The 24,790-nt window shown below is 35.5% G+C and overlaps 4 protein-coding genes and 4 non-coding genes across 8 annotated transcripts; 2 read left to right on the top strand and 6 right to left on the bottom strand.

The window, feature by feature from the left end:
- Positions 1 to 1,601: 1,601 nt before the first annotated feature.
- On the bottom strand, positions 1,602 to 1,704 carry LOC121797529. Its single transcript, XR_006049893.1, has one exon. It is a non-coding gene; the product is annotated as a U6 spliceosomal RNA (small nuclear RNA).
- A 674-nt stretch (positions 1,705 to 2,378) lies between these two features.
- Positions 2,379 to 2,481, bottom strand: LOC121797535. Its single transcript, XR_006049899.1, has one exon. It is a non-coding gene; the product is annotated as a U6 spliceosomal RNA (small nuclear RNA).
- A 791-nt stretch (positions 2,482 to 3,272) lies between these two features.
- LOC121797534 lies at positions 3,273 to 3,375 on the bottom strand. The gene has a single exon (XR_006049897.1). It is a non-coding gene; the product is annotated as a U6 spliceosomal RNA (small nuclear RNA).
- A 924-nt stretch (positions 3,376 to 4,299) lies between these two features.
- LOC121797536 lies at positions 4,300 to 4,397 on the bottom strand. The gene has a single exon (XR_006049900.1). It is a non-coding gene; the product is annotated as a U6 spliceosomal RNA (small nuclear RNA).
- Positions 4,398 to 7,900: 3,503 nt separating this feature from the next.
- On the top strand, positions 7,901 to 11,777 carry LOC121793922 (beta-galactosidase 15-like). Its single transcript, XM_042191946.1, has 15 exons — positions 7,901 to 8,083; positions 8,169 to 8,377; positions 8,454 to 8,520; positions 8,590 to 8,682; positions 8,798 to 8,941; positions 9,049 to 9,137; positions 9,214 to 9,319; positions 9,419 to 9,506; positions 9,589 to 9,707; positions 9,804 to 9,965; positions 10,054 to 10,241; positions 10,329 to 10,429; positions 10,514 to 10,626; positions 10,715 to 11,422; positions 11,526 to 11,777. The coding sequence occupies exons 1-15, from the start codon at positions 7,907 to 7,909 to the stop codon at positions 11,637 to 11,639; spliced, it is 2,478 nt and encodes an 825-aa protein (XP_042047880.1). The 5' UTR covers positions 7,901 to 7,906; the 3' UTR covers positions 11,640 to 11,777.
- Positions 11,778 to 12,453: 676 nt separating this feature from the next.
- On the bottom strand, positions 12,454 to 13,342 carry LOC121794412 (ethylene-responsive transcription factor ERF016-like). The gene has a single exon (XM_042192564.1). The coding sequence runs from the start codon at positions 13,092 to 13,094 to the stop codon at positions 12,612 to 12,614; it is 483 nt and encodes a 160-aa protein (XP_042048498.1). The 5' UTR covers positions 13,095 to 13,342; the 3' UTR covers positions 12,454 to 12,611.
- A 3,413-nt stretch (positions 13,343 to 16,755) lies between these two features.
- Positions 16,756 to 17,767, bottom strand: LOC121793747 (ethylene-responsive transcription factor ERF017-like). Its single transcript, XM_042191782.1, has one exon. It carries the CDS (start codon positions 17,688 to 17,690, stop codon positions 17,040 to 17,042), a length of 651 nt encoding a protein of 216 aa, XP_042047716.1. The 5' UTR covers positions 17,691 to 17,767; the 3' UTR covers positions 16,756 to 17,039.
- A 5,009-nt stretch (positions 17,768 to 22,776) lies between these two features.
- Positions 22,777 to 24,773, top strand: LOC121796239 (20 kDa chaperonin, chloroplastic-like). Its single transcript, XM_042195031.1, has 6 exons — positions 22,777 to 22,915; positions 23,004 to 23,202; positions 23,765 to 23,944; positions 24,031 to 24,186; positions 24,291 to 24,368; positions 24,450 to 24,773. The coding sequence occupies exons 2-6, from the start codon at positions 23,020 to 23,022 to the stop codon at positions 24,621 to 24,623; spliced, it is 771 nt and encodes a 256-aa protein (XP_042050965.1). The 5' UTR covers positions 22,777 to 22,915; positions 23,004 to 23,019; the 3' UTR covers positions 24,624 to 24,773.
- Positions 24,774 to 24,790: the final 17 nt, after the last annotated feature.

The raw sequence follows: 24,790 nt of genomic DNA, 5'->3' as shown, positions 1-24,790 counted from the left end.
TCAGTATGATAACATTATGCATTTCTTTTTTACTGCAAATACCGATAATTGAGTATATAGTAGTATACTACATAATGTAAAATCTAATTTTCAGTAAATCATGATAGCGACATATGCCGATATTACGATACTTATTGAATTTTCATACCTACCAAATACTTAGTATATATAGATATGATCGTGTGAAAAAGAATTTCAGCGTAACGGTTTTTCGGTAAGACATATAAAAATTCGATACGTTATTTGTTTAAAAATTGGTATGATGAAAAATTCGGTAAAGTAATAACATGATATTTAATTTCATATTTTAGTAGAGTATATGATATGGTCATTTCGATAAATATATAGTATCAATACATCTCTAATAATGGCAACTTAACCTATTTACTTAATTGTCAATTGTCCAATGAAAAAATTGACAATATAGGAGGATAACACAATCAATATTTTTAAAAGTTTAAGATCTTTTTTTAAAAGCATAACAATGATGTTATCTCAAATTTGTAATTATGTTTTTATGTTTCATCCAATTGATAATTAAGTTGATTAGTTGCGGAGTAAAAGCACATTCGAATATGGTCGTATACAATTACATCTCCAAATTAATTTAGGATAATAGTTTTAAAACGACCTCGTTCCACTTAAATTTTCCATCTGAAATAATGTCACCTAAATTATTGGTACTAACCCAATAAATTAAAGCAAAGCCGTGTGCTGTGAATGCACTGAAATTGATGGAATATATACAATCAATACGTAGTAAAATGATTTGTTAATTGTTACTCTATCATCATAGTCATATTCTACTTTTACACATTTTTATTTTTCACCATGATATTCGATCAAATATATTGAGAAAAGAGAAGTACGAATCAAAACGATGAGCATGAATTTGGAATACAGATTGATCGAATTGAAATTTTTTTTCAAGTCATTTAAATGTATCGAGCTATTTCATTGTTGACTTTAATAGATGTTGATAGATAATTGGTTATTCTGAAATTTATTCTACCATCTTATTTTTTTAAAAGACTGATTTTATTATAAAACCCACTGAGTTTCACAATACTGTATTTTTTACAATGATGATTCAGTTATTTCCAATATTCCGAATCATCTACATAATCCCATTCGAAAATTCATCAATTGCAATCAGCTTTGCATTATTAATTTAAATGTTACATAAAATATAAAAAAGTTAAATCAAGTGGCGTAATTTTAAAATATTAATATTACTCAAATTTATCGTCAAACCAGCCATCAACTTTGATAATCGGTTCTTGTATTTTATATTACTCCATAGTTTATTTGGTGAGATATTGTGTCACTATTTGTTGATGGTATGTGTTTAACGTCAACTTCATTAATTCATGGTAATATATTAAAATACAAATCCCACAGAATATACACAAATTTGTACTTAGATAAGACTAAATCAAATTAATATTATTTTATTTTATTTTATTTTTAAAATAGACTGGTGACCAAACCAGATAGCTTAGGTAGAATAAGACTTTAGGAAATACAGACTACTCCTATTTTCTCTTTATTAATTAAATAAAATTCTGGAATATGATATTTTACAACCGGAAAAGAGAAAAAAAAATTTGGACCATTTCTCGATTTATGCGTGTCATCCTTGCGCAGGGGCCATGCTAATCTTCTCTGTATCGTTCCAATTTTATCGGATGTCCCCGAAGGGACAAACATTGGTGCTACGCTTCCTATTATAAATGTCAACATATTGTTTTGTTTGGGCGATGTGGGATAGCTGAGCCTTCTCCCACATTTTCTCTTCACTTACATAAATTATTCATCTTTTCAATTAATAAGTGTATGGATCTGTCACCAGGTTTGCCCAATAAATTTCAATTGTATCCTAAATCCAGCCCATTCAATCCTTGGCAATTGTAGCATATATTAATAAAGTAACAAATACTATAATTTTGTATGAAGTATGCAGTAAAATGATAAATCCAAAAATTAACATTATATAAAAACTAATATTAGATGCCATATATGATTAAAATAATTAAACCAACAACTATATCACAAAACAGATTCTAAAAACCGAATATTTAAAAGAATTGGCAAATCTATAACTTAAAATAAGACTTTAGGGATACATATTTATGAATTCATAATATCGTCGTATAAAATTAAATTATACTAACTTGGAATAAAAAGGTTGTAATTCATAAATATAAATATGTATAACTTGGAATAAATTATACTACATATTTATGAATTCATAATATTGTATTATTGTTTACTAGTATAAAAATACATTTAACAATCCCAACCCCAAAATGGATAAAATGATGTATAATAAAATATAAAAGAAACTATATTTAATAATCCCAACCCCAAAATTAATAAAAAAAATAGAATATTTCTCGATTTATGCGTGTCATTCTGGTGCGTGAGTCATGCTAATCTTCTTTGTATCGTTCCAATTTTATAGGATGCCCTTGAAGGGACATATATTATTGTCGTGTTGCTTATAATAAATGACAATATAGTATACTCCATCCTCCCCTGAAAAATTGACATATTCCATTTTTATCTCTTGTTTTGGAAAAATGATAATAAATGGAGTAGTTAATGTGGAGAGAAGGAAAAGTAAGAGATAAAATAACATAGACAACAGACTTATCTACATTATTCTCTCTCGTGCTTTACTCTCTCTCCACTTTAACTATTTATTATCATTTTTTCAAAACTAGTGCAGAAAATGTAATAGGTCAATTTTTTAGGGACGGAGTGGGGATTATTTTGTAGCAGCAATGTGGGATAGTCGATCCTCCTCCCAGATCTTCCTTTTCCTTACACAACCAATATTTGATTTTTAATAAACATTTTTCAAAAATCTCTTTTTATTTTGTTGAAACTAGCTATTCTCACATTTTGCTACTTTTTAAAATCTATTCGTGCATGCAAAACAATAACAAATAAAAAAGAAAATATACGTTTTATTTGTAGATAACATAGATGAAATTACAGTTCTATATTCAAAACTTATTGAACATAATTTTTTCAATGATGCATGAAATAAAATTGAAGGCAAAGATCCAGATGATCAATAGTTTTATCTAACGTAGAAAAATGAAAGAACTGCAAAAAAAAAATGACTTGTTGGCAAAATATTCATATAGTATAACATTTTATTATACATAATACATTTTTTGTGTGTTTTGTTTGTGGTTCAAGGTTTTAATCTACTAGTCTAAATGATTTACAATCAAATTTATAAAAAAACACATATTTTAGAACAAAATTTGGACCATTTCTCGATTTATGCATGTCATCCTTGCGCAGGGGCTATGTTAATCTTCTTTGTATCGTTCCAATTTTATCGGATGTCCCCGAAAGGACAGATATTGATGTTATGCTGCATATTATAAAGGCCAATGTATAGTTCATGCTAATCTTCTTTGTATCGTTCCAATTTTATCGGATGTCTCCGAAGGCACTGATATTGATGTTATGCTGCATATTATAAAGGCCAATGTATAGTTGGGCAAGGATCCACTGCTGTGGCAAAATGCACAGCAAGGAATGTTGTGCTGATCTACACCCTCCATTAATTTTTGTACATTTAGATTATTTTCACTTAAAAGAATTATGTGTGGTATGGATGAGTACAACATCCCATGCGGTGCATTTTACCAGCAGGGGATCCATACTCATGTATAGTTTTGCATAGGCGATGTGGGATAATTGATCAATAGAAGATGGGCCTCCTATCATGTTATCTTTTGCCTCTTACATGCCCATTATTCATTTTCAATTTTCTATTTATTAAATTTAAAACTATAGAACTATTATAATATTATGCCATAGAAAACGAACATTTTAGAAAAAATGTATTTCTTTTATGTAGAAACTATATATCTTCATAATTTTAGCTTTTAAACGGTATATTCTTAAAATAAGAACTGAAAAAGGATATAAAAAGAGAAACAATTAAATATTACTCCTATTATAGAAAACATAGAGGAAATTACAATTTTTCCTTCAAAACTTAATGAATATAATCTCGTCTATGGAAGCATGAAATAACATAAATGCAAAGTATCCAGATGCTCAATAGTTTATGTAAAAAACAAAAGATGAGAGAATTGTCAAAAAAGCTGAAAGAAAACATAGATGAAAGAATTCAGATTTGTAGGGAATATATATATCTATATCAATAATGAAAACTATTAACTAGAGAGAGCAAATACTATAATTTATAATTAAATCTATAAAAACAAAAATAACTAACACACCAAATTGTATAAAAAGTTTTGGACCATTTCTCAATTTATACATGTCATAAGATAGGTCATCTTTGCGCAGGGGTCATGCTAATCTTCTCTATATTGTTCCAATTTTATTGGATGTCCCTAAGGGACATTAAATTAATGTTATGCTGCTTATTATAAGTGCCAATGTATTATTTTGTAGCGGCGAGGTAGGATAACCAATCCTCCTCTTAGGGCACCCGCAATGGGGCGCCCGATGGCACGCCCTATGGCGTCCATCGTCCTCGGGCGCGGACGATGCCCCCATTGTGGGTGCCCGCCATCGTCCGTCCCCTTCGTCCGCGGCCGATCCATAGGGCGCGCCCTATGTCGCGGACGATGGCCTATAGTCCGCGCCATTGTGGGATCGGCGGACGATGACGCGGACGATAGGCCATCATCCGCGCCATCGGGCGCCCCATTGCGGGATCGGCGGACGATGGCACTCGTTTTCTATTTTTTGTATAAATACCCCCACCCCACCTTCATTTCTAACGTTTCATTTCACGATTTCACTCGCAAAACTCGAATTTTTATTATTACTACGAAATGGATTCAAGTCCCAAGAGTCCGATGTTTGGGGAGGCTCGTTGGCCGAGTACAGAACCGGATGAATATCGACTGTTCGACGACAACACGCAGTACGATCCCGAATTCAGCACAGAATCATACATTTTGGATGACATGGAGCCGTCTCCAAACCGACCAGTCGCCCCCTCCCGCCCTTTCCGCCCCCGCCAAAAAGAAGCAGGCCCGGCACCGCGCGCAGAAGTTGCCACCTCCGGAAAATTGTGAAGAGTACGCCCCCGGCCGTACGAACTACCAGCCGGATGAATCCCTCATATTGGCGAGGTGTTGGGTAGATATATCGGAGGACCCGATATACGCGAACAATCAGAGGCAGCAGGCGTACTGGGAGCGCATCGCCGAGCGCTACAATGCGGCGAAGCCGCCGAGCGCGTACAAGCGGCAACGGGAGCAGCTACGCAAGCACTGAGACCAGTTGAAGAAGCAAATCAACCTGTTCTCGTCGGAGTACGAGAAGTGCGCGAGGGCCCAGGGGAGCGGCGAGAGCTTGAGCGACGTGCGCTCCAATGCGCTGTTGTCGTACCAGTCCCTGTACGGCGAGTTCAGGCACGAGGCCATCTGGGCGCTCTTGAGGGACAAGCAGAAGTTCCAAGGCGGGATTCTGCACACCGGGGCGTCAAAGAGGACGAAGAACACCGAAGCTGGTGGTTATACGAGCGGTGAAAGCGGAACTCGTCCGGTGGACCTCAACCGACCGTACGAGGACATTGAGAGTTCCGGCACACCGATATCCTCCCTGCGTCCCATAGGCGTCAAGGCTGCGAAGGCCAAGGGGAAGGCGGTGGCGACATCATCCTCGACCGCCGCCGACCCATAGCCGATCGAGGTCCCGCTCCCAACCCCGCACCCGTCGACCGCCACGTACGAGAAGTTGGCAACAGCCTCGATGGCGAGGACGTTGTTGCAGATGCACAAAATGCTCAAGAAGTGTACGGACCCCGCCGAAGCCGAATATCTCCGGGGTTGATCGATGAGCTGCGCCGGAAGTTGGGAATTGCGTAGATTTTAGCCAACTCAAAACGTGTAACTTTTGTTTAATGAATGCAATCTTCGCTGGTTTTTAGTTAATCGTTGTGTTTTTTAATTTAGTTTGCATTACATTTTTTAAAACATTTACATTAATTAACAAAACAATAATATAACATTTAAATTAATAACATATAGGGCGCGCCGTAGGGCGCCCCATTGCATGTGGGGGGTAGGAGGATAAAACTGGTGACGTGGCGCGCTTTAGGCGCCCCATTGCTAATGGCCTTAAGTCCATTACAATGAAATGATCAATTCAAAATTTCAAATTAACAATAAATTAACTAAAACCAGTATAAATTAGATCCTATGATATAAATACCTCTAAGGTTTAAGTCCATTGCAATGAAATGATCAATTCAAATTAACAATAAACTAAAACCAGTATAAATTAGATCCTATTTATGATATAAATACCTCTAAGGCTCCTAACTAGCAATTATATCATTAAAAAATATCTAGAACCCAAAAAAAAACTGGAAAATCAATTTACACAAACAAAAACTTGTAAAATAAGTTAAGGGTCAAAATCATCCCTATAACGTACTACTCCTAATATCACAAATAGATATGGATGGTATACTTTATTTATTATTTAGATATGATCGATTATTGATAGTTTTTGGCCTTTTAATAGGCCTGCTTAATCGGTTCTCCGGTTCTCGGTACCCGGAATCGAAACCGACTGGGTAATTGTGGAACCGGGAACCGGTTTACTGGTTCCGGTTCTAATGTTCTCAAAAATTCCGGTTCTGGTTCTACCCGGAACCGACCGGTTCTTACCCGGAACCGAATAATAAATCAATTTTAGATTTTCACTTTTAGATTTGTAAGATAGTATTAATTAGTATTCAATTATCTTATAGGGGCTGTGTGTGTATATGTCGTGTGTGTATGCATGGGGTTGTGTGTGTGCGTTAAGGTGCTGTGTGTGTGTGTGTGTGTGTGTGTGTTTAAGGTGTTGTGTGTGCGTTAAGGTGCTGTGTGTGTGTGTGTGTGTGTGTTTAAGGTGTTGCATGTGTTTAGATGTATACTTGTTATAATTTTTTTTGTGTGTTTATTTAAATTTTAGGTGTTATACTTTTTAGGTATTTATTGAATTATTGTTTTTAAGTATTGGAATATTGGATGATGAATATTGTTATCTTGTTGATTTGTATTTTTGTGTTTTTCTTTGAAATTTTAGGTATAAATTAAAATTAAAACTACAAATCGGATCTAGTTCGTAATTGGAATTGGCCGGGTAAGAACTGGTCGGTTCCGAACCGGAACCGGTCGGATCCGGTTCCGATTCCAGAATTCATGAAAATTTGTAACCGGGTACCCGGTCAAACCGGAATGGATAAAAGCGGAAGGCCTACCTTTTAACATGAAAATTTATATATCCTATACTAATTATTTCAATATGTATTGTTGATCATACTAACAAAAATTTGAGTGGTTACCTAATTCACATAATTTAATTAGTTTTCGAATTTCTATATGATTTCCGGATACACATTACTACCTTTTAATCAGTCGGATTATAAATGATATAATATAAATTAAATAAAATAGAGTTCAATTCCAACATTAATTTGTACGGAGTATAATTTTGCGAGTGAATATAGGCACAAGTTACGTCCAATCCCAACCAAATAATTCAAAATTTAATTTAATTCGAAAATTTAATGAATCCCAATCCCATGGAACCAATAAAGTATATAACTAATGATTATTTTCAGAATAATAATTAATACAAACTAGTCATTATCTAATCACCCAATATATCCATATCCAAATCCATACAATTAATTTACCTTCCCAATCCAAATAATTAGAAATTAAATGAGAAGATATAAATGAATTTCCCTCCAAATCAAAATTCCAGAGATACTTTCGCTTTTCAATAATATGGAATCTCAACTAATAGATTTAATTTCGAGTCAAACCCTATCAACTATCACTACCTATATAAATGGGTGCATTTTCATTCACAATCATCACTCACAAAACACACTCAAAAAATGACGATTTCTTCAAGAATTTGCTTCATTTCTCTCTTCATTTCGGCGGTGATTCTAGGTTTGAATGCATACGCCTCAGCTGTCGACGTCTCTCACGACGGAAGGGCCCTCAAGCTCGACGGCGAACGGAGAATCATCATCTCCGGCTCAATTCACTATCCAAGAAGCACCACTCAAGTATATATATACACATTTTCAATCTATTTTTTTATGCATGTGTTAATTAATTAGTGTTTAATTGTTTGTTATTAATGATGATTAGATGTGGCCTGATTTGATCAAGAAAGCCAAAGAAGGTGGATTAGATACTATCGAGACATATATATTTTGGAATGCACATGAGCCAGTTAGAAGGCAATATGATTTTAGTGGAAATTTGGATTTTATTAAGTTTATTAAAACCGTGCAAGATGAGGGTTTATATGTTATCCTTCGGATTGGACCATATGTTTGCGCCGAATGGAACTACGGGTACGTATATTTATACATTTACGTGTGTATAATCCGTGAGCACTGTTCTCGTTTAACGTCATTTTTCGTTTAATAGAGGGTTTCCGGTTTGGTTACATAACATGCCTGGTATTGAGCTTCGGACGACAAATGAAGTATTTATGGTAATTATTTTTCCATTTTGTTAACATAAATTATTTCAGCTAGAAATAATAAATGTTCAAATTTTGTAGAATGAGATGCAAAACTTCACCACTTTGATAGTGGATATGGTGAAGGAAGAGAAGCTATTTGCATCTCAAGGAGGACCAATTATTCTTGCTCAGGTACAGAATTATTTTTGCATTGTTGTGTTTTATTACTTGACGTGTTCTGGGTATTTTTTGTATGCTACTTTACCCAATTCGGATGATATCATTGAATACGGATGTGCACGTGTAGATCGAGAATGAATACGGAAATATTATGAAGTCGTATGGAGACGCCGGCAAGGCATATATCAATTGGTGCGCTACTATGGCCGAGTCTCTTAATATTGGTGTGCCATGGATTATGTGCCAACAAGATGATGCTCCACAACCTATGGTAAATTCTAATTATTTCTTTTTTTAAAAAAAAAATTCAAATTATATAGTACTTACTAAAATAAACTAGTCCATAAACTAACCATTTATTTCGTTGATTTTATATAGATAAACACTTGTAACGGCTTCTACTGTCACGATTTTGTGCCAAATAACGCAAATAGCCCCAAAATGTGGACAGAAAATTGGCTTGGATGGTATGTTATAATGAATAAATTAATATATTTTTAATTTTATTTTAAAATTTCTTATTAATTGTTTTAAATATTATAGGTTTAAAGCTTGGGGTAACAAAGACCCACACAGACCTGCTGAGGATGTTGCATTTGGTGTTGCTCTGTTTTTCCAAACTGGTGGAACTCTCAATAACTATTATATGGTTAGTAATTTTAATTATTAATTCTTTGGAAATGATTTCATTTATTGTTATTTATATTTTTATAATTATCTCACAATTATTTAATATTTTAATTTTTAGTACCATGGTGGAACCAATTTTGGAAGGACTGCTGGTGGTCCGTACATCACAACCACATACGATTATGATGCCCCACTCAATGAATATGGTGATGGAATGGAGTATATTTATTTTACTAAAAAAGTTAAATAATATTTGCCATTTTGAATTTGTTTTTTATTTTATTGCAGGGAGTCTGAGCCAGCCAAAATATGGTCACTTGAAAGAGCTTCATGAAGTGTTGCATTCTATTGAGAAAATTCTCACTTATGGCAACATTTCAACCATCCAATATGGTAACTCTGTAAATGTAAGTACATTTTAATTTTTTTCACAATAGTTATAATATTCGATAAATGAATTAATAATTGCTAAATGAACTCAATTTTATCATGATTTTTTACAGGCAACCATTTATTCATACAAGGGAAACTCAAGTTGTTTTTTCAGCAACCAAAATTCCACATCAGATCATACATTGAAGTATGAAGGTGTTGAGTACAAAATTCCAGCATGGTCTGTTAGCATACTCCCGGATTGCAAGAAGGAAGTGTACAACACGGCCAAGGTGCGTAAAATAGAATTACCGAGCACTTTCTGATCACCGATAAAAAATAGTACGAAATTAAATTTGATTTTGTGACCTCCAAATATAGGTGAACACTCAAACATCAGTGTTGGTAAAGAAGAGTGATGATGGTGGTGAGAAGCAGCTTCAATGGAGTTGGAGAGGTGAAGAATTATTTAAAACTATGCAATTTGGAAAAGGCCATGTTTCTACTAAACATCTCTTGGACCAAAAGGTTATGAATGATGTTAGTGATTATTTGTGGTACATGACAAGGTTAGTATATTTATTTAGGAGTATATTTTATTTTTTCAATATATTTTGATATAAATGGTGACTTATTTTTTTGCAAAATTAATGCAGTGTTGATTTGAAGAATGACATTGTGTATAGCCACAATATGAGCCTTAGAGTGAATGGGACAGGCAATGTGTTGCATGTTTACATCAATGGGAAATATGTTGGTATGTTATTTAAAGATATTATTTTTCACTTATCCAATCATTATAGTATAATGTTTAATAACACTAGAAAATGATTATATATAGGTTCTAAATGGGGTAACTACGACACTACTAATGGCAATGTTTATGAGACCAAAGTGAAGCTCAAAAAGGGGAGAAACCAAATTTCATTACTTAGTGCTACAGTTGGACTCAAGGTAACATACTAACATACATAAATTTTCTAATTTTTTTCTTCGAACTTTTATTTTTGAATCTAAATACATCGAATTAAACGCTTCTCAGAACTACGGGCCCCATTTTGACTTGGTGAAGACCGGTCTACCCGGTCCGATCGAAATCATCACTACTCGTGACGACGAGACCATCACGAAGGACCTATCGGGCCACAAATGGTCGTACACGACCGGACTCCAAGGATTCGACAAGAAACTCTTCAATCCGACCTCAACAATATCGCGATCAAACGACCTTCCAATCAACCGGAGCATGACATGGTACAAAGCGGCCTTCAAGGCTCCGTTGGGAGAGGAGCCGATCGTCGTCGACTTGCTCGGGCTAGGAAAGGGCGAGGCGTGGGTGAACGGCCACAGCCTCGGCCGCTATTGGCCGAGCTACATGGCCGGGAACTGCTCGGACGAGAATGCCTGCGACTACCGCGGCAAGTACTCGTCCGAGAAGTGCCGGACCGGGTGCGAGGAGCCGTCCCAGAGATTTTACCACGTGCCTCGTTCTTTTCTGAACGAGGCCGGGGATAATGAGATTGTTTTGTTTGAGGAGTTTGGCGGGAACCCGACTCGGGTCGGGTTTAGGAGGGAAGTTGTTGGGAGTGTTTGCGGGACCGCGCACGAGAACCGGACAATGGAGTTGTCATGCCCCGGTCGGACCGTGTCCGCGGTCCGGTTCGCCGGTTTTGGGGACGTAAGGGGGAGTTGTGGAAGCTTCCGGAAGGGATCTTGCACATCTTCAAATGATGCACTCTCTATTCTACTGGTGAATTTAGTTATTAATAGTTATTAATTTACGCATAACGTTATTATAAATATTTTAATTATAACAATTTGGGAAATTGGTGATTGTGAAAATTGTTTTGTAGGAATGTGTTGGGAAAGAGACGTGTAGAGTTGAGGCTTCGGAAGGGGTGTTTGGAGCGACGGATTGTGAGGAGGGGATTTGGAAGAGGCTTGTGGTGGAAGCTGTCTGCTCTTAGTTTTTTTCTAACTATATATATATATTTTTGCTGCATTTCATGTTTATTCTCTACTTTTTTTCATGTTTCTTGCAATTTCGTAGCTGGTTTTTAGCTTTGTTCAATTTCCGTTTTAATCCAATTTTATCTTTTTTTGCATCTCCATCTCTTCTGTTTAACTAATGCTCTAAATTATATACTACTCCATGTTTGATTGTAAAAATAGTTGACTTTATTTTATTATTTAATCGGGAAGATAATTCTTTAAAGAGTGGAGTATTATTTTAGTTAAACAAGCTTTAAAAAGTACCAATGTTTGATTGAAAAAATAGTTGACTTTATTGTTTAATCGAGAAGATAATACTTAAAAGGATTTATTTGAGGTTTTTTTAGTACTGTTCCATTTATGTTAACATGTTTTTCTTGTTAATTTAGCCGTTTACTATGTGATGTGTTTTCTTTTTAATCTATTTATTAAAAAATGTACATTTAATTACTTTTTCTCTCGATTTAAAATATATCCAAATCAGTAATTTTTTTCCTTGCAATATAATAAATTTAATCACTCCTTTTTTCTACTATCAATTTAAAATATCCATTTTCTCCAAATCCAGTACTACTTTTTTTCATAATTTGCTCAAATAGTATATCATCTCATCCATCTCTGCTGTAATAATTCAAACGTCTCGTTCACCACAGAAATGTGTCATTTTATATGTACAATTACAACGCACCAAGAGAGTAGTAATTTTTTGTAGATAAACAAGATTCTCGATGATTTCATTCAATAGTAAGAGTATAATTTTGATAGTTGACTTCAAAATTAGTAATGGATTCATTTCAGATCTAACTTTCATTTTCATCAAATAATATTTAAAAAAAAAAAAAAGATAAGTTTGAACATAGACTAAGCAAGCCAAAGCTGGCCGTGTGACACTTTTCTCAACAAAAACTCTACACCAAAAATCTATCCTAAAAATCAAATTAAAGCTACTAAAAACTCCACATCCTCGCCGTGTCAAAAAACACACTCCCACCTCCACCGCCGCCGCCGCCTCTCTCCCCCTCCGCCGCCAAGAATCCCTCCCCAAAACCCGAACCACCTCCCAACTCCGCGGCCTCTCCGAAGAATAGATTCTCCACCACCGGCTCATTCGCCTCCATCTCCGCGGAGGCCGGCCTCCGCGCATGCCTCGACGCCGCCACCTGAATCTGCGACGGCGAGAGCTCCTCCGCCGCCAGAATATCCGGCGGGTCGTGGGGGAAGTTGAGGGCGGCGGAGGGGCCGCGGAGGCAGAAGGCGGCGGCGTCGTAGGCCCTGGCTGCCTCCTCGGCGGTGGCGTAGGAGCCGAGCCATATGCGGTCGCGGCTGTTCGGCTGGCGAACCTCCGCGACCCACTTCCCCCACTTGCGCATGCGGACGCCCTTGTAGCGCCCGCCGCCGCTCCGCTCCTTCTTCGCCTGAGGCCGTACCATATTTTTTTTCCTTTGATTGAAAATTAAAAGTGGTGATTTGGAGATTTGAGGAAGAATTACTTAAAAGAGGAGATGGGCACGTGGTGAAAGCGAGAGGGGGTGGTTTAATGGAGGGATCACGGTGGTCGTGACACCTGTGACGGTGATGAGGTTTTGGTCTGTGCCAAACTTTACACGTGTGCTTCTCTTGGTTTGTTGTGAACCTAGTTTTTGGTGGATTCTGAATTTTTCGAAATTAATGAGATGGTGTTGAAATTTAACTTGTTTGTAGTTTAATGGTCATGTTGTTTAAACTATATACGCAATTTCAGGATTAAAAAAAATTCGTAAATAAATCGTAACACTTGTCACACATTAATTTACTAATAAGTTGAAAAATAATTTCATGAGATCAGCTATTGGGCCCTCTCCCTGATTTTGGGTACTGGATTCATGGGCCTTCTCTCAATGTGGATAGAAATTATTTTCACTTTTTTTTGTGCGAGCACAAATAATTACTGTATATTTCTTCAACAACAATTGATGGTATATTTTCTAGCTCTGTCAGAGAAGATGAATCCCAACGTAAGTTAATTCGAGGGTGTGAAATGCAAATATCATTATCTTGACTTAATCTTTTCAGGGGTGTTCGGTTTGCAAGATTGTATTTCAGAATTAAATATGTAGTTTTTTTGTTCATGGGATTAGATCTCGCAGATGAATAATCATGGGATAATTAGTCATAGCTAACCCCCCATAACTAAAATAATCTCACGACTCAATCATAGAATATATCTTGGTACTATTATTTTATCTAGGAAACCGAACACCATCTTAATAAATTAAAATCTCCACGGATATTCTGAATTATTAATTAAAAAACTTAATTATTTTATTGCAATCCAAAATCAGAGATTTTTATTTATGAATAGTCTACCATGTAAAATAATAATGACGTTATACTTAGTGAAGCATGCTTTATCTAGCCACTGTAATTTCTGCCTATTTGCCACACTTTGATTAATGGAATTGTTCATCTTTATTTGAAATAATAATGTTTAATTCGGATAATACAGTAAACATTTTTAAATCGGAATAATCTAAAAATTACTCCACATGTTTCATGGTTGGGAGAGGGTGTTAAGCCACTACTCATCGCTTTATCTTTTTCTTTTTTGTTCTACTCATGAATTTATCGAAATTGTTTAAAGTTACGCAATCCTTACTAAGTTGACGTTAATTAAAGACCAAATTGCTAAAAATAAAATTGCAAAAAAACAAAATAAACTTTGCAGCAAAAGATGGGTTCGACATAAGAACAAAAAGAATAATACAGTTTTGATACTAATCTAATCATTAAAAATAGGTTTAATGAGAGCTTCTGTTATCATTTTAAAGTAAGTTTAAATCCTTGTGCCAGTTGTTCAACGCTTTGAAGTGCCTGCAAATTAGCGCGGGGAATAGTCACTGTGCCCGCCGGTGGAGATACCCTTGGTAATTACCAAAAAAAAAGAAAGGCTCTTCCGAAAACATTAAAAAATGAGACTACTTTCCCTAAAGAGTGAGGTGTAGGTTTTTCTTTTGAAAAAGAGTGTGATACCCAAGTATATATTTTATGCCAAATAAACACACATCCCTTCAAAATTTAAATTATTGAACCTAACTAATCCACCGTTGGTAATTACTAAAAAACAAAGAAAGGCTCTTCCGAAAACATTAAAAAATGAGACTACTTTCCATAAAGATTGAGATGTAGGTTTTTCTTTTGAAAAAGAGTGCGACACCCTAAGTATATTTTATGCCAAATAAACACAAATCCCTTCAAAATTTAAATTTTTGAACCTAACTAATCACACATTATCAAATACTACCAAATAGTTCATGTAGTAATATTAGTGGGGGCCTTCTTGAATTATTCGATCAAAGAAAAATACTAGTCCCAACTCTACTAAATTGTACTCATATTGCACTCAATTTTCCTTCAATATTCAAAAAGGCTTAGAATGTGGTCCGCTACACACATCGACATAGACATAGACATAGACATATTATCTCTCTCAGAGCATCCACATCCGTGCTCTTTGGCAAGAGTACGGATATGGGCCCGGACCCACTTTTATTAATTTTTTACTCCCTGCGCTTCCCGAAGGACATGCTCAAGGGTCTCACCATTCTATAATTCAATTTAAATAAAAACATTTCCACAATATTAAAATGCATTAAAAATATTTGATACCATTAAAAATTACATAATTAAAATCATAAAAATAAAAAATTACATAATTAAATTCATAAAATTAAAAAAACCCACTACTCGTGGTGGCGACATAGGCTTCATAGGCGGCACGATATTGTTCATAGTATTCTTGTTCTTCGCGCTCCGCTTCAGCCATGATATCGGTAAAATCCATTTTTAGAGAGGGTTTTGAGTGAGAGAGAAAGATGTAGAGGAAGATGTAGATAAGTTGTATGAAAAAAGGATGAATGAGAGATAATTTGATGTGAAAATGGATGATGAATGTGTGTATTTATAGATGATTTTGGGGTTTTAAAAAATTATTAAAAAATCAAAAAAATTCCAAAAAACGGTAATAAAACGACTATATTTTTGGGAATCTGATTTTTTTTTAAATTTTTGGTATTATTTTCGATATTATTTTGATTTTAAAAAAAACCAACGGATAATCCGTTGGCGAATAGAAATGTGCCACGTCGCCTACTCAGCGGCACGGACGAGCTTGATGCATCGAGTAGCCGTCCGTCCCAGCGAGCACCGCTGCGGAGGCTCTCAAACACTCACACACACACTTACTATGAAATTAATTGATCGGTTCCAATCATGAATATTTAAAACATGAAAAGGTGTGTGTGAGAGTGGATGGGCATTTCCTTTTCAAATAGATCAAGGGCAATTTCTTTTCACATGCATTTTTCCTTGAGTGTTCATGCATGCATGTTCATGAAAATTGAGATATGTTCCACACAAATTGTGATGCATTTTATATTCTATATGAAATTTGTCAATAATTCCTTTTATATAATGAAAAAATTTATACATTCCTCACTAAGTATATGTATTATACATGTAAGATCATATTTTTACAATTGAAATATATTTTCTATATCGATAGCATGAGTATATATTAGACACCAACAAATTCATAATGTTGACATAGAATTTATAAATAATTCAGTGTTAATCTTGACAATGAAAATATGAGTAGTATAATCAGTACCATAAAAAGATATGGATGCATGCATCATATAGCCCAACCAAATCAAAACTCTTGAGGTTCAACATAGTAAAAAAGGTTGTCGTTGAAGTCAGAAGATACGCAGATGTGATGTGACGGAAAATGATAACAATGAATAGCATACGAAGAATGAAACACCACCCCAACTTCAATTGAGAAAATGCCGAATTTAATAGAGTATTCCGGATTCGGTGCGATCAGTCGACCCCACTAGGATCTGCAAGATACATATTAATAGTACCCAAAAAAGTTTGGGTGCATGCACCAGTTATACGTGGTTATCATTCTTCCTATTTGCATAAATATAATTAATATGAGTTCTTCCCTCTTGAGTTTTTTGATGAAAGGTATTTCTCTCCAAACTTTTGTTGTCATTTTTAGATACTCTTTTACTCAAGAAAGTAAACAAAAATAAATGAATAAAGAGATCATACAAACAAGGAGATTATTTGATAAAATACAATATTGAATTCCATGATACTCCATGGTAAAAAAAAAGGTACGCAGTTATACTGAAATTGATGGTCTCAAAAAACTGTACCATTTCACTCTATCCAAATAAATCGAAATATTCACGAAATAAAAATAATATAATCCTTTCCTAATTTGGAAAATGGGGATAGAAATTCCAGCGCCTAAAATTCCCAGAATATCCAAACCCCCAAAAAAAAAGACACCCAAATTATTATATTTTGGTCATAATTATAATGTCTCAAAAATTCCAAAGCTGCGACGATAATTCCTCAGTGTTATCATTTTCCGGCCAATAATAATCCACATTTTGCGAAGTTGGCGGCATGAAATCGCCCGAAAAATCGTCAAATCCCGGAAATAGTCCGAAGTCCGAAATGTTATTACCCGTGCCCAGGGTCAAAAACTGGTCCAGGAAGTCATTATCCAGGGGTATATCAGCAATTTCGCAGTCAACCCGCGCCGCTCCATCCGACACCGACGGGGACGGCGAGGAGAGAGAATCGGACTGCGAATCGAGATCGTCGACCCGGCCGGAGCTCTCCGCGGCGTGGGCGAATCGGGCGGCGGCGACCTGGATCTCGGCGGGGGTCATGGAGCGGCCGTTGTCGATCTCGGGGGGATTATCGGGGAAATTGAACTTGGCGGAGGCGCCGCGGAGGCAGTAGAGAGCGGCGTCGAAGGCACGCGCCGCCTTCTCCGCCGTGTCGTAGGATCCGAGCCAGATCCGCTCCCGGCAGTTGGGGAGCCTGATCTCGGAGACGTATTTCCCCCACTTGCGCTTCCGCACGCCTTTGTATTTGCAGGAGGAGGAGGAAGAATCATCTCGAACAACCTCTAATCCGGCGGGGGAGGTGGAAGGGTGGTGCTTTTTCTCAGGTGATTTCACCATGTCAGTTAATTAGGGTTTGGGGATTTAATTCGATTTTGTTTTGTTTTGGGGAAATGAATGGATTGAGTTGAGGGAAATGGCGGCTTTGGGGGAGTTTATATACGCGGGAATAGTTGATTACGCGGTGGGTTAGTTAGACTTAGAGTGAGAGGGCGAGAGCAAGAGAGAGGAGAGAGAATTGTGCACATGGGAAATTCGAATTCCACGTGGGATATAAAATGAGAGGCGTCGAGGAAGAAGCACGCTAGGTACAGTGCTTCCCCCTTTTGCTTAATTTGTTGCTGATGAGATTGTGGATCCCAGTATATCCACTCACCACTCACTATACTATCATTTCACTACTCGCTATGTTATTGTGCTTTCCTCTCATTCAAAATGTCCACGTTCGAGTGACACAGGAATTAAGTATGAGCAATTAAAAGTATTAAGTATAAAAAGGAACACTAGAATATTTTAATAAGAAGATAATAGAAATAAAAGAGTGAGATAAATTAAAAAAGAAAAACTGAACATCTTAAAGGAAAGGAGTACTTAGCAATGTATTATGGAGTAAATAAATAATGCAACCTCCGAATTGTATAAGAAAGATTTAAGCATCGTATACTAAGTCAACCGATTTTCATTATCTTTGTAATTAATTGATAAGCATTATATCCACGCTTGATATCTGGGCAATATCTGGGCAACCACAATGATGGGCATTAAAAAAATTGAATATATACACTGTTCACATATTTTTAAATATTCATAATTTTCTAACACTAAGAAATTCAACATTTATAGTATTCTCATATTTATAAGCAATATCCACGCTTTTTAAGTACTACTACAAAAATAAAATAATGTCACGTGACATGCTCTTTTACATGATACATCGAGTGAGATGACACACAAAACGGCTTGCAACACAATGTTACTAATCCCTCCGTCCCGTTTAAGATAACATGTTTTTCATTTTAGTTTGTCCCAACTAGACCTGCCCAAGGTTTACCAAACCGGAACCACGAAAAACTGCCAGAAAACCATGAAACCAAGCCGGAACCGTAAAAAAACACCGGAAAACCGCCGGTTCGGAACCGGAACCGTAACCGCGAAACACCCTCGCGGTTCGGTTCCGGTTCGGCAATTTTCAAAACCGGAACCGGCGGTTCCGAACTGTAAACGCCTGTTCCAGAACCGTGGGCACCTATAGTCCCAACTAAGATGACACATTTCCTTTGTTGGAAACCTTTTCTCTCCAATTAATACACTCAACCATTTTTTCTCACTCTTATTAAAATATTTATCTTTCTTTTTCTCTATTTTAATACTAATACCACATTTTCTCTCTCCAAATATTTATCCTAAAATCCCGTGACGGCTAAGAAATGTGTCATCTTAGCCGGGACGGAGGGAGTACAATAGAGCACATTAGTATGTCCTCAAAAAGTTAATCTTACGCTCTCTTATTTTCTTTTTCTTTTTAAAAAAAAACCAACTTCACAATTTTCGTAGTCTATTATTTTAGCAACATTTCAAACTACATTTTCTAGTTAGAAACTAATTGTTTAAAATATTAATGCAAATAAAATTATAAGTGAAGAATATATTTTCGGAGTACATTGTACATTTTTATGTGCGCGTGTGTTTAATCCGTTCCAGTACATGTAACAACATGTACAAATTATAAGTGAAGAATATACAGCAACAATGTATATTACTATGATTTTTAAAAATACGACGCGCAATACACTAGAAATAAATAAATATTGGTATACAGTCCTAAATATATAGAGCTCTATATCTAAAATTATAAAAAAAAAAAGAAAGAAAGAAAATATTATATATAAAACTAAAATAAATTTAAAAAAAAAGGAAAAAAGAAATACATAGAACTTTATGTCTTAAGAGTTGAGACAGGGGCCAACTGCAGGCATATAGATTTCCAAACAACACAAAAACATAGGTAATGAAGATAGTTAGATAGCATAGCCTGTAATTTATAGGAGAGTAACTGCATTAGGCTCAACTATATATGACACAATACACATAACGTCCAACTAAATTTAATGATAGTATTAACTAAGTTTTAATTTGATACTTATTAAATTAGTCTTTTAATATTACACTAACAATCATTTCATGTTATCAGAAAAATCACGGCAAATCATAACCGCGGCAATGTTTAACTGTAAATTTTGTAATTTATAAACATTTTCGATATTATTGCACAAAAAAAAAATGGCATGTTAATTGAAATATGTGCAACTTAAATACATGATTTCGTCAAGAGCAAATTTATATGTGTTTGAATTTGATATTGCTCTACAAAATAGGGTAGTACTAAATACTGAAGCATAAGGAAAAAACAGCAACTCTATAATAAGAGTCATTTCCTATGTTTCTTTATAGACATAATAGCAATGTTTTGAATATAGGTAGTACACTAGCAAAGTTATCGTGTTAAAAAATTAGTGCATAATAAAAATATATTGTAATGTAGTCGAATCTGAGGAAAAAGTAGAATAAATGAGGATAATGATAGAATTTATATTAAAAATAAGGGAAAATTCAAAGAATTTGAAGAAAATTGTTATTTTAAGGTGAGAATGAAGCGGAGGAGAAAATGGGCATGTATAGAGGAGAATTTGATCAATACTCTTTTCAAACAATACAATAAAATAAAAAAACTATGCATAGTGTTTCGACCATTAGAGTGTTGTCACACTACGATCACGACACTTTTCACTCTTAAAATGTTTTATTTGCTCTACATAAGAGACAAATACAATGAACTCAATCAAATACTCCCAACTTGTTAAAATAATAGAAAATGGCACTTACATATTTGATTGTAAAAGTATAAATAGAGAATAAACGTGGAGTAGATAACAGAGATTGGGTCGTTTTCAACGCGGTCGTTTTGAATGTTTTCAAACAAAATTCAAATCTCAATTTCTCACTAAAGCCATCTTTCTCTGAACACTTTAATTCTCATTTCACTCGTTAACTTCATCAATTACTAGTTACACTATCCTTATTCTTCTTTTTATTTCTATTTTAATGTTTTTAATTGAAGAATTTGTGAATTAATCCATTAAAGAGGTTGGTAGAGCATCGCTCTTATTTAATCCATGTTAAAATTAGTTTTTAATACATTTGGTTTTACTCCGTCCGATATCTTAATAATTATTACTATTAGCATTATTAGTTTTATAAATTACGTAGATATATACAATATTAATTTGCTTTAATACGTATTTTCCCCTATAAAAATACAATGAAATTTCTTGGAAGTACATTTGCAACAAGCTCTAAAAGTTTGACAAGATCAGTATTATAGTAGGAGTAATAATCAGTGCATCACTTAGAATTCAGAAATAGTTCAATTATAAAAAAAGGAACACGTCAGCTCGGAAAGCGACCAATCCTACGTGGCTGCGCATTACCTTGTTGTCCTTTTCTAACAGTTTAAACTTTAAACACAATCTATTAACATTAAAATCGTCAAAATAAACAAAAATGACATTGATCATTTCAAACGATTACGACCAAATTTAGTATATACGCGTCGTAGAATTTTTATTTTGACCCGTTTGAGAATGTAAGTTCAGCAACTGACTGCGGTCATCTCTCTCTTAAGTCTTAAACATGAGGGAGAGAGAGAGTGTGTGTTTGGTAGAAATATTATATTTGTTGGTAACTAATTAGATCTTAATCGTCAAATATTTCATCCACTTCTTATGAAGCACAATGTTTTTGCAGCCATTCCCCTGATTTTTTTAAAGCTTCTAAGATTATATATATTTGATTGCGACTTAGTATTCTAAATGAGCTTTCTTTGTACTTTCTCCTCTTACACCCAAAACTATATTAATATAGCATATCTTGTGTGCTTTATGAGCTTTTGAATTTTGTATTGCATGGAATCTAAGTTAAGTGTTTTTTATATTATTCCAACATGCATTATTTAATTTATTAGAGAATGTAGAGTGTTATCTTTTTTAAGTTTATAGACCATGTCAAAATTCTTTTCCATTGTCCACATGTCTTAGGTTAATTAGGTAAGCCTCGGGCAATAATATTTTAAACCCAACTTGAACTAGATGAGTTATAGAGACATGTGTTGCTTTTATAGATAATTAATTAGATGTAAGTATATAACCAAAGAAAAGATGACAAACAAAAAAGTTAAGGCATATAAATCCCACATAAACTTATAAGCAAAAAAAAAAAGAATTCCTAGGATCAAACATTTAAAAAGGTTATTGTCAGCATCGGAAGATGAGATGATGCATCAACCATCGTTGGTGATAACTAGCGAATAAAGAACATAAGTTAAGTCAGTCTGTCTAAAGGACATAAGTAAATTGCTTGGATCAACACACTTATATGAAGGTTGTTGCCAACATCAGGAAGCGGTGCAATGCAACTATCATCGCTGACAATAGTTGACGAACACATAGCCGAAGCAAACTCCATGTCTGAAGGATTGGGGTTGAGCTGCTGGTGCACCCTACTGTAGCTCCAAAAACCCAATTTATAGTGCTATAAATTTTAGCTCTCACACCAACATATTACTTAGTATATTTTTATGAGTAGTAAAGATTCATATTTTTCGTAAGTGACTATTACTATTTGTATATATTTTTAATGTTAGGATAAAAATAAGGTAAATTGAACTCTCGACCTCATTCTTTAGACAGAAAGAATAACATTTTAGAATATTTTGAATGCATTAGTATTTTACTAACGATAGTAATATTATTGTTAAGCAATTTGTTCACAAAAACTATATATATAATCCATCCGCCCCAAATTAATTATGTATGTAGACATTCCATTTCAATATGGCATTTCCATACCCCTCTACTTCATTAAATGACACTAATCTGCATCCCTCCTATTTTTGAACAAATACACTACCAATAAAATATTTTTTATAATTGTTGCAAATAAATTATACAAACTACAAATTGAACCAAACGGGCTGTACTACCATCTTACTTCAGTAAGCCCAAATTAAAAAGCCCGCAATATAAAGCCCGAATACCTAGAGGCCCGATAAATAGCACCTACCAACACTCCAAAATATTCTAGAACCCTCCAATTATTTGCAGAAAAGCCCCTGTGAATTTTCTAGGGTTTTGTTATCCCCTTTCTTAGCCAATCCCACCATTTTATCCTTTCCTACTCACTCTTTCTTCCCACTTAGCTCATCTCCAGTCCTCTCTCATTTCTTTGAGGTAGTAATCTCTTTTAATTGCAATCTGCAGCTGATTTCCTAACGATTGATTGATTGATTGTCTGATATGTGTAAACTTCGATTTTCAGTTCGATAGCTGAAGAAATGGCAGCTGCTCAGTTGACTTCCGCCGCTTCCTCAATTTCCGCAGCAAATCGATTTGCTTCCTTCGATGGTCTGAGAGCTACGCAGTCGGTCAACATTGCATCGTTTTCACCTCTGAAGCGGTCATCGCTAAGGTCATTACGCGGCCTTGTTGTCAAGGCGGCTACCGCTGTTGCCCCTAAGGTCTAATTTCCTATTCGATATTACCAAATTGATGTGCGTTTCTCAGTTTCTCTGCTGATTTGAAGTCAACACTGGTCTTGATATAGTTTTCGATTTGCGATTGTAAAGTGATGCTTTTTTTCATTTTGTTAATTGCTTCAATTTCACCCTGTTTTGTCGTTATGTTAAATTTCCGATTTCAAAACATAGTTACCATGTATATGGTGGGGGTAAGTATAAAATCGCTTCATTAAAATCTGCTTTGCACCAAATGATATAAGAATTTGTTCTTTTCCTGCTAATATTCATTTGTTGTTTGTTGGTTGTTTTGTGTGTTTTTTGTTTTTCTTGTTTCATTCTGCTGTGGGCAGGCAGGTTGCAATTACTTCAGTTTTTATGGTAGTAATAACATACTATATCATTGCTGATAAATCCTTTGAAAGCTTATTATTGTGCAATCAAAGTTGAGGTTGCTTGAATGTTCTGTCATCTCTCCATTGAAAGATCTTTACTCGAGAGAACTGAATGAGATAAGTGTTTAGAGTAAGTGCTGAAAGCTGATGCCATTTACTTGTACATTCAGTACACAACTCTCAAACCATTGGGCGATAGAGTTTTGGTGAAGATCAAAACAGCTGAGGAGAAGACTACAGGTGGTATCTTGCTACCTACAACAGCACAATCAAGGCCCCAGGGGGGCGAGGTGGTTGCTGTTGGAGAGGGCCGGATCATTGGAAAGAATAAGGTGGAGATCAGTCTGGAGGTATGACCTTGGTCTCATTCGGTGGTGTTTATGTTTATAGTGAAGATGATTTCACGGCTTACTCAATTGGTGCGCTGCCTCTGCAGAATGGCACACAAGTGGTGTACTCAAAGTACGCAGGAACTGAGGTCGAATTTAACGGAGCTAACCATCTCATTTTGAAGGAGGATGACATTGTTGGCATTCTTGAAACCGATGACATCAAAGATTTGAAACCCCTTAATGACCGAGTCCTCATTAAGGTAGGTCTTGCATTAGTCATTACATTACTGAAATTAGTGATGGCTTGTGGGTGCAACTGTGATTACCTTAAAACTCTAGTAATGAAAACAATTATTCTGTTCAGTTGGCTGAGGCAGAGGAGAAAACTGCTGGTGGTTTGTACCTAACCGATGCCAGCAAGGAGAAGCCTAGCATTGGAACAGTAAGTTTTTCATTTAAGCTCTACTGGGATGTGTAAGATGTGAAAGATGAGTATCCTTAATCTATGAGTTCTTAACCGCAGGTTGTTGCAGTCGGGCCTGGTCTCTTCGATGAGGAAGGCAACAGGAAACCTCTACCAGTTGCCTCTGGAAACACAGTTTTATACTCTAAGTATGCAGGAAACGACTTCAAGGGCAGTGATGGCTCGGACTACATCGCGTTGAGGGCGTCAGACGTGATGGCTGTCCTTTCATAGGTTTATTGAGTCATAGTTTTCGCATGTTAAGCTGTCTTGAGAAAAAGTGAGAACGAGGAAGATGAAGACATTGTTGTGGTGTAGGCCGAATTTGATTCCTGCTTTAATATTTTGTGCTCGAGGTGGACGTAATAAAAGTATTTTGATCAAGTTGATTTTAGTTGATC

This window comes from Salvia splendens, chromosome 3, assembly GCF_004379255.2.
Source record: "Salvia splendens isolate huo1 chromosome 3, SspV2, whole genome shotgun sequence".
Classification (NCBI taxonomy): Eukaryota; Viridiplantae; Streptophyta; class Magnoliopsida; order Lamiales; family Lamiaceae; genus Salvia; species Salvia splendens.
This window is presented reverse-complemented; position numbering and strand designations above follow the sequence as displayed.

Bases quoted from the DNA above. Each gene is read 5' to 3' on its own strand.
- LOC121796239 (XM_042195031.1), top strand. From the start codon at position 23,020: ATGGCAGCTGCTCAGTTGACTTCCGCCGCTTCCTCAATTTCCGCAGCA. The intron at 23,203-23,764 runs GTCTAATTTCCT...TTGTACATTCAG, and splicing joins CTACCGCTGTTGCCCCTAAG to TACACAACTCTCAAACCATT. The intron at 24,369-24,449 runs GTAAGTTTTTCA...TCTTAACCGCAG, and splicing joins AGAAGCCTAGCATTGGAACA to GTTGTTGCAGTCGGGCCTGG.
- LOC121794412 (XM_042192564.1), bottom strand. From the start codon at position 13,094: ATGGTACGGCCTCAGGCGAAGAAGGAGCGGAGCGGCGGCGGGCGCTAC.
- LOC121793747 (XM_042191782.1), bottom strand. From the start codon at position 17,690: ATGGTGAAATCACCTGAGAAAAAGCACCACCCTTCCACCTCCCCCGCC.
- LOC121793922 (XM_042191946.1), top strand. From the start codon at position 7,907: ATGACGATTTCTTCAAGAATTTGCTTCATTTCTCTCTTCATTTCGGCG. The intron at 10,430-10,513 runs GTATGTTATTTA...GATTATATATAG, and splicing joins CATCAATGGGAAATATGTTG to GTTCTAAATGGGGTAACTAC. The intron at 11,423-11,525 runs GTGAATTTAGTT...ATTGTTTTGTAG, and splicing joins ATGCACTCTCTATTCTACTG to GAATGTGTTGGGAAAGAGAC.